The sequence below is a fragment of the Penaeus monodon genome, chromosome 7, assembly GCF_015228065.2.
Source record: "Penaeus monodon isolate SGIC_2016 chromosome 7, NSTDA_Pmon_1, whole genome shotgun sequence".
NCBI classification, from domain to species: Eukaryota; Metazoa; Arthropoda; class Malacostraca; order Decapoda; family Penaeidae; genus Penaeus; species Penaeus monodon.
Window position 1 is genome coordinate 37,642,544 of NC_051392.1, and position 13,837 is coordinate 37,656,380.

At 37.9% G+C, this 13,837-nt stretch overlaps 2 protein-coding genes across 2 annotated transcripts; one reads left to right on the forward strand and one right to left on the reverse strand.

The window, feature by feature from the left end:
* Nucleotides 1-108: 108 nt before the first annotated feature.
* LOC119575259 (mitochondrial import receptor subunit TOM40 homolog 1-like) lies at nt 109-7,874 on the reverse strand. Its single transcript, XM_037922768.1, has 6 exons — nt 7,612-7,874; nt 3,963-4,077; nt 3,686-3,833; nt 2,436-2,673; nt 2,122-2,301; nt 109-1,922 (listed from the first exon to the last, which is right to left on the reverse strand). Exons 1-6 carry the CDS (start codon nt 7,769-7,771, stop codon nt 1,783-1,785), a joined length of 981 nt encoding a protein of 326 aa, XP_037778696.1. The 5' UTR covers nt 7,772-7,874; the 3' UTR covers nt 109-1,782.
* A 436-nt stretch (nt 7,875-8,310) lies between these two features.
* Nucleotides 8,311-12,171, forward strand: LOC119575260 (selenoprotein K-like). Its single transcript, XM_037922769.1, has 4 exons — nt 8,311-8,465; nt 10,381-10,465; nt 10,992-11,072; nt 11,232-12,171. Exons 1-4 carry the CDS (start codon nt 8,447-8,449, stop codon nt 11,314-11,316), a joined length of 270 nt encoding a protein of 89 aa, XP_037778697.1. The 5' UTR covers nt 8,311-8,446; the 3' UTR covers nt 11,317-12,171.
* Nucleotides 12,172-13,837: the final 1,666 nt, after the last annotated feature.

Consider the following 13,837-nt stretch of genomic DNA (forward strand, 5'->3'; position numbering starts at 1 on the left):
TACTTCATGCAGTCATGTTTTACACCAAGATAAAAAAAAAATGTAGTACTTTACAATAAGAAAGCACAACTCAATAATTTTTTTCAGGGAAGTAAATCAAATCCTTAGTAAAAGAAATGTCTGTCTGTTTTGTACATATTGTTAACAATTATCAAAACAATGCCAACAAGTGATGCTTATACTGACTGATTATCTACAAAGTTATCTTTTTTTATTCTCTGTGTCAAGAAGCATCATTATGAATAGATAGATGTGGTCCTGCTTCATCCCTTCTCCCTGCTGTCCCCTGGAGACTAGTACATGTGCTCATGCCACATGAGCTGTGCTCTGTTGACAACTCATATTACAGTGTGGAGTCCTCCTACCCTACCCAGATGACAACAAAATCACATTTGTAAATAACAGAATGGTGCATCCTATTACATAGATGAACTATATCACTTCAGTGTACTGGTTATTTTACAAAGACTCAACATGCACACACACTACCTGTATATCTATATTATATTTATTTTCCTTGAAGATGTAAATGTAAAACTTCTAAATATGCCAGCACCATATAATGGCACTAACTTGTCCATGAAGCAATTACATAAAAGACTCCAGTAAAGATGCCATACCCAAAGCAGTCTGCACTCAATGCCTCACCTAAAAACAATGGGACCAAGCTTTGTTATGACAACACAATCTGCTGACATATTAAGGTAAAGCTTAATGTTCTCTTATCTGGTTATTTATGCTGTACATTATGTAATTGCTGCCATTCAATTTAACTCCATGATCAGGGAATAGAACATATCTGATCATAATGATATGAGACAACACTTATTTTATTTTCCTGCAATCCATCACAGGATAGCATAAAATGGCAAATCAGCTGGTTACATTATTATACATGTACAAAATATAATACCTCCTTGTTTTATCAATGCTTGTGTCATAGGGATGGGGGAGGGGAATCTTTGTTTCTATCCAAATGTAAATAAAGGATATAGTATTTCATATACTATTTTATGGTTTTGTTGGTTAGTGGAAACTATCAATCTATGAAAATCCTTGTAGGCATAAGCACTGAATTACTGTGTATTAGCAGGCTTCCTTTCATGCTAAAACATGTGCATATATTTTTGCATATATGTGCATATAGTTTTGCTTATTTATTTAGCTGCCTGCAATGCAATGGCTACTTATTATAAAGAAAGGGGAATAAAAACTTGATTACTTTCACCACCTCATGATCCTTATCAAATGTTGATGTGCTGGGATAACAATTCAAATTTAAAGCTGCACTTTTTGAGGAACAAATGTGTCCTGATAAGTCCCTTCTATTTCTTTTTTTTCCGTTTTCTGCCTTATTGTTTCAGACTGTAGCATTAACAAAAGCACCAAACTAGCAGAGGGAAAGGCAAAATAAAAGTTTCATCTCAAAAGGAATGATAACAAAGGTAGCAGACATACACCATTCTTCTAAACCTCCATAGTCCACAAGAATATAAGGGAGGCAGAAACACAGGTTTGTATCACTGGCCCACACACACCACCAGTCTCTTTTCCCCACTGTAACCAAGAATACCTAGTAGAAGTGGGAACACACTGGCAACAACTTACTGTAATTTTCTGATTTTCCCCTGATCTATTTACAATCCATTACCCCTATACAATGTTTTTTTTATCCTACACACACCTTTGACACTAGTCACACCAGAGACTGCCAGTGCAGGGAATAGGGTATCGGTCAAATCCCATTTGGCAATCATATTACTGTACACCAACATTCACTCATTATCCAATGATAAATCCACAGCCTAATTTGAACTGATTCTTGGGATGGTTGAGCATGGCAGACAAAGCCAGTGTAAAGGGAAGTGGTAGCAGCTTCTTTTCCATCACTGCTCCCACAGTCCAGTTAGAGTCCAGTGTCCCTGCAAAGGCAAATTACAGTTTTACATATGTAAGCATAATTATATCAAATATATCTCTGCACAGCTTGACATTACCAGTAGTATAATGGCAAATGTTTTATGGATTCCTGTAAAAGCAGTTGAGAAAATGTACTTTCTAAAGCAATAAGTATACAAAATCACAATATTTGTTGGATTAGAGATAAGACAAGATACTAACCTCTAAAAACTGTATTAGCTTTGGGTATCTCTAACTGATATGCCATAGAGGCAACAGACTCCTGCATTCGTAAGCTTGTTTCCAATTCTACACCAAACTGCAGCTGCTCTGTTGCCTTCTGATAATAACAGAGGTGGATACCTGCACCTCCTAGTGTGCCAGAAGCTATGAAATTGTCTCCTGTTGGGAAATGAAATAATTATTTATTAATGACAATGCATTAGGCAGCTGGCTAAAAGACCGTTCATTCTTGTTATATCACAGAAGAGTTCTTATATTAATTTATAACTAAGAAATGACTGAGTATATCTTACCTGAATATCTCCCAGCCATTGAGTAAACAGCAATATGCCCACCAGGAACTTGAGAACCATACTGGTATGCTAATTCTGTGCCGAGAGCCAGTTTCTTGGTCACTTGCTGAAGATAATGCATCACTGCCACTCCTGAACCATTGATCACATCTATATTACCTAGAGTGACTGATGCTGTGAAGTCAGAACCACGCCAGTCTGTGGTTAGCTGTGTAGCCTGCCACTTACTCTGTTGGATCTGTCATGAGATAAATGAAGTAGATGAGTTTCATGGCAATTTTGTCTACATTTATTACTTATTAGATATTCACAAAACACCATCTTTTTCTTACTGTATCTCTTTTCCATCTAGACCTCCCTTAACCCATTACTGACGGGTAGCATTCATAGAGGCCTGGGCCTCGCTGCCGGGGGCTTATATCGTCGCCCGAGCATGCGCGACCACTCATGCCAAATACCAGCATCCCATGCAATTTCTTCGTAATACTACGAAAATATGTTGTATTTTCAGTTTTCATTATTTTTTACAGTCTCTACTTGCCAAACTTCCTGATAAATCGAGACTGAAGGGTATTTTTGTTGTTATATAGACTCCATAGTTGATCATTATTCGGTCTATAGTCCGAATAAAATAAGCAGTGTGCGGCATCATGGAGTTGAAATTGTCGGTTTGTTGCATGGTAAAAATGAGAAAGTGTTAAAACCGACTTAATCACACTTTCACTGGCAGAAAAATAATCTTTTGCCGTGATTGTAACAAAAAAAAACTCATGGCATGTCCATGCATCCTCTATGGCATGTGCGTACGTGCCCCCGGCAGATGGTCCCGCCATGCCATGGCATGTACGTACATGCCACCCGTCGGCAATGGGTTAATTAGTACATGTCTCAATAGAGCTCTTATCCTCTTAACTAAACCTTTCTACTTCTTTTTGCTCTTTCCTTCAACCTCTCCTTCATTTTTCCTTCCTTTAAATCAACAAAAGAATACTTAAAGTTCATTTCAGTAGTTTTGAATAATAAACCTGCTGTGTGTAGCCCTTCCCAGTCACATGGGTTACTGTCAGTATCAATTTATTACCTTCCATCTTAAACTTTCTCCCTCCTACAAAACACACATGCTCACTCACTCACCCACCCATCAAACTACTTAACTACCCATTCTTCCGGCTATCCTTTCAGTCCCTAATTAACCCACTCATTCACTTGCTAAATCACTCACAGTACATCAACTTCACACCAATACTCACCTGTGCAACAAACTTCGCTCTGAGATTTGGAGAGAGTTGGTGAATGATGTTTGCATTAAGGTTGCCTGAAGGGTCTACATCCCCTAGCATAACAGGGTATGCTTCAGAGGGTGATACTTGTTGTGTCCCTACAAAAGTTGCACCAAACCTGTAATAAATGAAATAGTATTATGGAAAAAACTAAAACAACAAACTACATCTTCAGTCGAGTATACTTGTAAACTGCCAATTTCATAGAAAGAAATTTATAATGCCACATCTCGTACTGCTGTCTTACCTGTAGCCAGGTGGTTGCATAGTGGAGAAGTTGACTGTGTGTGATACCTGAAAGTGGTTGCTCAAACCTTTGTTCAACATAAACTTTCCTCCCTCAAACATCACAGGGAAAACATCTGAAAGAAAAAATTTCTTACCACTCTATTTTGAAATATATGCAAATGCTGCCAGTTATAAAAATATTTGGATTTCCTGCACGTGCCTGGCTCTAGATGTAAGTATTTTTACATTTTAAGAATTTGTTCTATACAAATACTACAGATTTTTTACCAGAAAAATAAATATATGATGCAACATAAATCGTTGAACACACAATTAAGAACCATACGAGTAGTGAAGATGGTATAAACTGACTTTGATAACTTGATATACACTTCATATTTCAATACCCATGAGTATATTTTGTGAGATTTGCAATTCTAGTCTCTCTCTCTCTCACACACACACACACACACACACACACACAAACGCACACGCGCACACACCGCGCACACGCACACACCACACACACACACACACACCACACAACACACACACCCCAACACCACCACACACACACACACACCCACACACACACACACACACACACACACACACACACACACACACACAAATGCATGCTCATAAAGCATGCACTCTCATTCACACACACAGTACACAGCATGTGTGAGCACACCCACACACACACATATATATAAAGTTTTAATCTCATCAATATGCAAATCATATATTTCACCCATTACTATTCAAGTAAAGCTAAATCCTCTAAAATCTAAAACCAGACAAATGCAATGGTTTATACTCAAGTGTAACTTCCAGAATAAAGAAAGCCTACAATAATTACATCAGAAAATGGTTTGAAAATACAGCACTTTTTGGTCTGAATCTTAATTTTCTGTCAATTTTTGCATTTCTGTATGATCTTTCCATATGTTCTGACCCTATCATAATGGCAGGTTACCACCGCTCCTCTGTAAACAAATTGGTTAGGTCCCAGGAATCAAATGAACAATGTCATAAATTATTTTAAATAAATGTAATCATGAGAAGATTGTATAATTTTTTTGGGGGGATTATAGGTTATGTTTTATTTTAATTATTAGTAAATATTATCTAATAGTCTAAATCCTCTACAGCACAATATCATAAGCCTCCTGAGAGATGAGGGATGACATTCAGCATAAGAACTGATAAAGATGTCATTACTTATGTTTGCCCTACATTCATGGCATATGCTCTGAGATACCCTTTGGTAGCAATTAGAAATTCATGCCACACTTTATCTTCAAATGAGCCAGCAAATTTAGATAATCAGCTGCAGTTTTCAAAATCTAAAAATCTATTTTTCTTAAATAAAACTTATATAATTTTTCAAAATATCCCCAGAAAACTTTCCATGGAGATGCATTTTCTGGAACCTTTTCTGGTAGACTTTAGTACATGCCTGTTAAGTATTCTGCCATAACTGCTCTAAGTAATATCTACTTCCATGGAGCTTTCCTGTGGCTTTATGAAACAGGGAAAGTCTGGATAGTATAGTGTGGCCCATACTATTTCACAATGTCCACTATTTAGTGTGTATTGTATGCAGGGGCATTGTCCTTTTGGAGGATATAGGTCTTAATGCCATTCCCTGGCAGCTTCTCCTAGAAACAGTTGTGAACAAGTGCGTAGTGAAGATGAAGTTGAAGAGAACCATTTGGAGCATTGTCATTGCTTCCATGCTAAACCAAAAGCAAACAAATCTCCTCCCTGTATATTCATGGTTCTAATTGGCCTTACTTGACAGAATATAAATAGTGGCAATTTGTTTGCCTGGAGCCTACAGCACTGCTGGACAGGGATTTTTGATGCTTTCAAACACAAATAGCATTCACTACCTGATATTTTCATTCAAAAGTGAGGTATCCCCTCCAGATACATTATGCTAAATTAAACTTGTTCTTTTAAGCTTCTATTTTAATTCTAATATAGGATACTAAACTGCAGGGATCTAGCTGTAAAATAAACTTTAAAAAATATTGTTCCTGGTGAAAGGTACCCAAAGGTTTGATGGTCTCTAATGGTGTGGTTATTTTAGTTTTTATACTTCTCATAAAGCATTTTACTGGCAAAATAATCCACTGGGTATAAAAGTGCCCGAATCTCAATAAGTAAAATAACAGCTGATCTGAACAATTAGCACAGTATATCTGGAGCAATCAGTTGTCCCAGTGATAATCACTATTACATACTTAACAAACAAAACAGAGTATATCTGTGGGTTGCCTTCTGTGACTGAATTACTGCACTTTCATGGGATATGTTTGACAAAGCTTTGTAAAAATATCTACTGCACAAGCCTGCATATAATTCACCAATTTGAAGCTAAAAATCTTTCACCAAAACCAGGGGTAACTTATATGCTGGATTTAAAATGTAAACCTTCACCTTTAAAGGGTCAACAAGTGAAATTGCCTGCTTTATATTCAATAGTACACAACTTCCCATTACTCTTGCAGCCCATCACAATCATTTCCTACTGAAACTTGAGTTTGGTAAGCATATTTAATGAAGAGATTATGGTCAATGTTACTGAGAGCAACAAACAGAGATCGAGAGAAATGGATAGTGCCATCTTACAGAGAATAAGAAATAAGAGTAATAAACAACACTTAGAACTGCTGCCTCATAATTACCACGAAAAAAATATCCTCTGTATATCACCGCTCAGAGACTTAGTTCACATCAAAACCAGAGTTCTTAATGTCTGTTTTCTAAAAGTTGGCTTGCCCCCCCCCCCTCTCTAGGGAACAAACAGGAGGTAAGAAAAGTTAGGTTTGTATTTTTGGGTTCACATGATACCCTGGTTTTGGGTCTTTATCTCTGGTGGGTGCATCACTCTTAGTGACAAATACCAAGATTGTAATAATAGCACTGCATCAACTAATTGGGTCATGTAGGTTAGGTTCATTAAGATTCGGTGAGGCTAGTTTACTTTGTTTTTGAACTCACTTGCACCTCAAGTGTTATAGAAGAAATGTGTCTAAAAAATGTTTGATAAATACCAGTTATTTTCCTTTCCTTACAATTAAGCTGGGGAAGTGTAGCTGCTTTACTAATATGGGTTTTAATATCTACCAAAGATAAGCCTAATCCTAGTCAACTTGTTAGCACAAGGTGTCTATGCAACATTGGCCTTAGCCAAAGGAATGAAGATTAAATAGGTTTGCAGACTCTGCTACAGGACTGGTCTTTTCATTGCAAATAATGTCACATTGAGGCTCTTTTGTGACTATTACCATACATTGCATTTTTACCATTATTTAACACTTCTCTTCCCATCTCTGATTTCATGCAAGCTCATGATATAACTAAGAGAATAATCTATAACATCTGGGATTGTGCAACATCACCGCTAATCATCAAAACCTAATTTTACATTTGTCACCTATACCTAATTCCCCGAGTCATCAAGAGATAATGATATTTCAAACCGCAAATTCGAGAGCATTATGAAACCGAAAGGTCCCCTCCCACCACGACTTAAAATCCTTTCCCTTCGGCACACGGCTTCTGTTCCCCGTGCACCCTTAGCACTGCAGTCACCACTTCGAAGACGACCTCAAGAAAGCTAAAGCTGGGAAAAAAAAGTATGAGAAATGCTTTACCTTTACACTGTTTGTGAATGTCTTCCATCGTCCCTGGATTCTCGATTCCCCCCTCTTTTTCCTCGCCCTTTTTAGATTCATCTACGGGCGTGACGGTGGGCGGCGTGGGTGCAGGGGGTGGAGGAGGTGTTGCAGGACCGGCTGCATGAATATTACCCATACTGGTGCTGAATTAAGGCCGAGAGGAATGAAAAAACAGAAAGACGTGGATCTGAAGCAGTCCTCACGCGGGTCCTGCAGACGACTCGGGACGTCGGCTCAACACTGGCAGTTCTTAGAACCACAGTCGGCCACGGCTTCTATTTTCTCACTTAATGATTGTATGTATTTTAAGTGCGTGTCTATTCAGCATCACTTTATCTATTTTCAATAAAACTATGTGAAGAAAACTAAGATAGTGAACATAATCTTATGAAATTTCGTTAGAGTAATTGCGTTATGAGTTCTGAGAACTTTTACGATTATTTTCTATAGCAAAGGATGTTTACAAACTACCGCAAGTGACATTTTGATAATACTAACAATTACCTGCCATCTTTTGATAAACACCTCCTCCCCCCCCGGAGAAAGAAAACTCTTACCATTTATATTGAATGATAGCCACCGGTCTCGAACGAGCCTATTTAACCTTTAGCGATCACACGTCAGCCAATGAGAACCCACCGATCTCTCAAGCTCGATTTTCATTGGTCGGACATGCACCGCGTCCGAGGAAACAGAGAACATCTGTGTTGACATGACGTGTGTTTTGGTCTCGAGAAGGAATTCCTGAGAGCGACTTTGAGGACGACTGTTCCCTTTCTTGTGGGAGAAGAGGAAGGAGGGGAAGGGCACCATGCCGTACATATCGTCAAGTGAGTATGCTCATACGATTTCTTTTCTTTTCTTTTTATTTTATTTTATTTTTTTAGGTGAATATTAATGGTTTTGATCTCGTACTAGCCACTTGCAGTGTCATGGATTGACTCCTGTTATCATGGCTGTGATAATGAGGTCGGTTTTCATCCAGATTTTTTCTTATTATTCCAGAAAATATTGTATTTTTTTCGTTCCTTGTTGTGATTCTAGTTATTATTTTCGCCTACCTTCCTAAGGCTGCGCCCACACTGACAGGCATAATAATTTTAGTAATACTGGTCTGCATCTGTATCCATCTATGAATAGGTAATTTTAATGAATAGCGTCGCATAACTGATCCCGACGATTTTGGTATTGATGTATTTCTCTCACTTTCTTCTATCCAATGATACTGAAATTATACCGCAGAACCCACGATAGCAATGGAAGGGACGAAAGGTACTGTGGAAGTTGCAGGGTAAATATGAAATTGGACCCTTACCCACTGAATCAGTCACTATATCGTTTAGTGTAGGGGTCTGTGCCCCCTGCAACCCCACTTTCTGTGGGTCTACCACCCCCCAACCTCTGCCCAAGAAAACAAAGAATCATCCACATATTCACAGCAGGATAGAGCATCAGACATTCGGCATCAGGAATTTTCGTTGTATACTCTACTTTCTGTGAATATGTAGAAGACTTTGTTTTCCTGGGTAGGGGTTGGGGGTTGGGCACTCCCCTAGGAGTGGGGTTGCAAATAGTGACTTATTCTTTGTAAATTATTAGTATTTTACCCTACAGTTTCCCTGGTATCTTTCATGCCCTCCCCTGCTGTTGGGTCCTGCTATTGGGGGTTCTGCGACATTCCTAAATATAATTGTACTAGAGAGTTCGAGGAATCCATCAATATTAAAATCATTGCAATTGGTTATATGACACAGTTCCTGAAAATTACCCATGAATATATAAAAGAATCAAGAATTCCCCCCCTCCCCCCCACAGCCATCCAACAAACAGTTATTCCTTGTTTCAGTTATTCAGTGTAATGTGCATAAATCTGCTTCTGATTTCCACCAGAAAGTATCGGTAATTGTGAAGTAAATGCACCCCTATGAGACTGAGTCCCTATTACTCCATCCACTTTTGGCCCTGTCATGGCAGTTTAGGTTGAGTAAATTTTGTGACGTGGAGTTGTGGACAGTCTCTGGCAAGTGTGTCTATACTGTAAAGGTTATTCTTTGCTTTTGCAGATTGTTTCAATGTGTCAGTGAGTGTAGTTTTCCCCTCAATATCTTTTCTATTAAATGCATACCAACTTTCTTAAGATTAGCTTGCAAAGGAAATACCATAGATGAAAAGTGTCTCATTATCTGTCATTCTAATCATTACAGGCAAAGTTACCTTGTACCATATGAGTTTGTTAAACTGAAATTATATATACACCCAAAAATCTTTATCACTTTGGTAATAAAGACAAAATAAAAAGTTATTTAGTGAGATCACATAAATGAACTGGGCTTCAGGCACCTGTTCACTACCAATGTGAATACAAACCTCAACCAAACCAAAAAAGTATTGCTCAAGACGTTAATGTGTATCAAAATTTATAACCTAATTATAAATTAATTTCAAGCACTGTGTTTCCTGTATTAACAGGTAGCAAGTTCCATAAAAAATCCAGGAAAATGTATTAGTTCTAAGCCATTTGTAAACTCGTAGTAATGAGGTATCAAGTGTATTAGTAAATCCTTTTGGCAGTCTGTAATCTCTTTAGTTTTCTGAGAATGCTTATGTTTCCTTCAGCAATTATTATTAGACAAAGGTAACAAATACTCATGTGTAGTAGAAAAATGCTAATGTAAATGAAACTTGAAACACAGGATCTTTTTTTCTTTTTTCTTTTTGTAATAGTGATTTTATTCTCTACACTAGGTGGTAACATTGGGGGAGATCAGGGATGGAGTTTATCCAGAATTCCAGATCTATTCTGGGGGCTCGTCAACTTCATAGTTCTTTTGTAAGTATATGCAGGTGTGTTAATTTATCTGCATTATTTCATAAACTATAAAATTAATAGATTCACATTAAGAAAAAATTATGCTTTCAAACAGTGGCTTGTGGATATGTTAAGTTACATAATGATATAACATTTTTCACTGTAATATTTGTTTATGGATCAGTCAGTGGTCACTTAGATTATGTACACTATTGTACACCAAAACTTTACAGTGCAATATGATCTGAAAGATTTATTTTAATTAACAAAGAAATCCTTGTAAGGCTCTTCTCTCTCTCCTCTCCTCTCTCTCTCCCCTCCCTCTCTCTCTCCTCTCCTCTCCTCTCCTCTCCTCTCCTCTCCTCTCCTCTCCTCTCCTCTCCTCTCCTCTCCTCTCCTCTCCTCTCCTCTCCTCTCCTCTCCTCTCCTCTCCTCTCCTCTCCCTCTTTACTCCCTCTCCCTCTCACTTTACTCCCTCTCACTTTACTCCCTCACACTTTACTCCCTCACACTTTACTCCCTCACTCACATTTCTTTAATTGGTCAGTTTTCAGACCTTAATCAACCCAGACTTAACAAAGCGTGGTGAGGGCTACACAAGCAGTTATGGTGCTCCTGGCAGAGGACCGTAAGTAATTTGTATATTTATCTGTCATTTTTAGTATTAAATTTCAGATAAACATTTTGGTTTTATATATTAGACAACCATTTTGATTGAATTGTTATTTTTTTAGGTTGATGTAATACTTCAGACTCCTTAGTTTAATACTGTTGAATTGATTGACAGACCTCCAGGACCTCCATCAAGAAGAATAGGAAGGATCCACCGAGGAGGCGGTGCTGCTCCCCCACCCATGGGAGGTGGAGGATGAGGCAGGTAAATCCCTCAGTTGGGCTTTATGCCATGCCCACTGAGGGAGCCTGCAACTTGTAGTGATCTTTGCTGTTGTTGCTTTGCACTCACAGGCTTCTGACAAGAAGTACAGATGAAGCCCTGTATTGTTTTGCTGTGCAGAACTTAGTACAGGTCGAAATACATATTGGCATTCACAGAAGAAAATAAGTGCCAAGCTCCATGCAAATATAGGTCTAAGTTCTCAGTATTGTGAGTAACAGAGCAATGTTTATATGACGTGACACTTGAAAACCATTAACTTGGGCGGGTGTTGCTGAGGAACCAGCATAGATCACCACTCCATGCCAATAGAAAACTCGAGAGGAATAAGAATTTATATATTACTTGTCTTGATGTTCATATCATGGTATGCATTACCTTCTTCACCTTCTTTTCATTCTTAGTAAATTGTTATTATATAAGTTACACAGAGTATTTAAGTATTATATACTAAGCATAGATGTATGTTTATATAATTTGGACAAATCCCACAGGTTCAGCACATCACACCTGAAATGTGTTTTGCACTTTTTGAATGTGGTAGCTGTCATAGAAAGTGGCAATTGTGCTAAAGACAGGGAAGGAGCAGAACAGATAGCAAATTTTCACATATTTAAATTTCTGATTGTTTACTTTGATTTTTCACCATAGTATTCTTTGGTGTTTTACATGCTCTTCAGTTATAGACGAATCATGATATAGAAAATTCGTATCGGCCTACTTTTTTCTTATATTTTAGAACTGCCGAACTTGAACAGTTTTTCATACATACGGCATCACAAAAAAGCCTTCCATTGTCAGGACAATCTTGAATAAACCATTCTTGATAAAAGGATATTCATTACCTTTTGAGATATAATTGACATGTGTGCATGGATATTGCTTCTATGCTTCGATATAATTACATTCTTGGAATACACAACATAAAGGAAAACATGGTATCTTTACCATTTTTATTAACAGTGGCAACTAAGAAATGGATTATTGCATTACAACTCACAGGTACCTGAAAGTAAGATTACATTGTATAAAGTAAAATTAAAAGGGTTTGTTTTATCTGTTCACTAATACATTGCATTACAAGTGAACATAAACTGGAATATAAAGTGAAATGTATTACCTGATTTTGATATATAAACAAGGAGCATTTATTTCAGCAATACAAGAATAAAATATCTCTTCAGAAAAAAAAGTTTCATTTTCTATTTACATAATTTTCCACTGGTTTTTATTGTTACTCTTCATTTAGTCTGTTTTGGTTAAAGTCATGTGGTGAAAATGCAGGGATGTTTAGCTTTTCTTGACCTTTCATTGCTGCATTATCGACCAGACTAATAAGTGTTGCATCACGATTTATAGAAGAACCAGATAAAACTGACTGTGGGCTTGTTCTATGCTGGTCAGGGTAGGACAAGTTGCTTCTCAAGGGCCCTAGCTCAGGCAGGAATGGGAAGCCCTCAATCAAAGATGAACCTTCAGTCAGAGCTGGGAGTTTTGCCACTGATTGAGAAGATTCAGTAGAGTTGATGGGGTTCCACGTATCTGGTGAAAATACAATAATTTCAGTGAGTGTGTTAAGGTTATTGGTATTTTTGACACTTATTCAAACTGAAGAAGTTGCAAAGAGAATGAAACACGCTACTTGAAATGTTGATAGCGGTTCTGGTGGCATCTCCGCTTGCGTCTCCGCCTTCACTACTGCCAGCTTGGGAAAGTGCAATACCTAGGAGTGTTGTCAGACTGGCAAATCCCGCTATGCTCCTGCGGGATAAGAATTTTTCACTTTTATTTTATGAGGAGGGATCAAGTCACATCACTATGAATATTTATTATACTTAAGTATGGAGTGTAAAGAAACTTTCTACATATAAATGAATGTCTCACTTTGTTCATTTCTATAACCAATATTTATACCCCTTCATAGCACACTATACCAGCCAATTCTTAATCCCACTTCCCATCACTGTAACACCTGCTGGACACTGTACACTCACCCCAATAGACTCAGTGTGCATTGGCAGTGTGGATTACCATGGCCAACAGACAGACCTCTAGTAGCTCGTGCTTGGCGAGTTCCTTCGAGAAATTTCAACGCTGCTTTTATTGCCATATCTGACGTCACTGAAATGCGCTGCTCTGGCGAAGAGGAAATATATTTAGGTTTGGGGTAAGTAGAGAAAAGGTGCATGCATATGTATCGGTAACTTGCAGATATAGTATTTACTTTACAGATAATTACATTGGAGTATATTGCTGGACAAACAGATAAGCAGATGAGTATTTAAATGTAAATTTGAACCAGTTTGTCACGTTACACACATGCGCGCACACGCACACGCTCACATACACACGCACACATACACACGCACACACAAGCACACACACGTACACACATGCACACACACCACGCATGCACGCACGCACTCACACACATACATGTATATATAATGTGTGTGTGTATATACACATACACATACATGTATATGTGTGTGTGTGTT

Coding starts and splice junctions, on each gene's coding strand:
- LOC119575259 (XM_037922768.1), bottom strand. CDS start 7,771: ATGGGTAATATTCATGCAGCCGGTCCTGCAACACCTCCTCCACCCCCT. Junction 4,078..7,611: donor CATTCACAAACAGTGTAAAG/GTAAAGCATTTC, acceptor TTTTTCTTTCAG/ATGTTTTCCCTGTGATGTTT. Junction 2,674..3,685: donor GAGCGAAGTTTGTTGCACAG/GTGAGTATTGGT, acceptor ATCTCATGACAG/ATCCAACAGAGTAAGTGGCA.
- LOC119575260 (XM_037922769.1), top strand. Junction 10,466..10,991: donor GTCAACTTCATAGTTCTTTT/GTAAGTATATGC, acceptor TTAATTGGTCAG/TTTTCAGACCTTAATCAACC. Junction 11,073..11,231: donor GGTGCTCCTGGCAGAGGACC/GTAAGTAATTTG, acceptor ATTGATTGACAG/ACCTCCAGGACCTCCATCAA.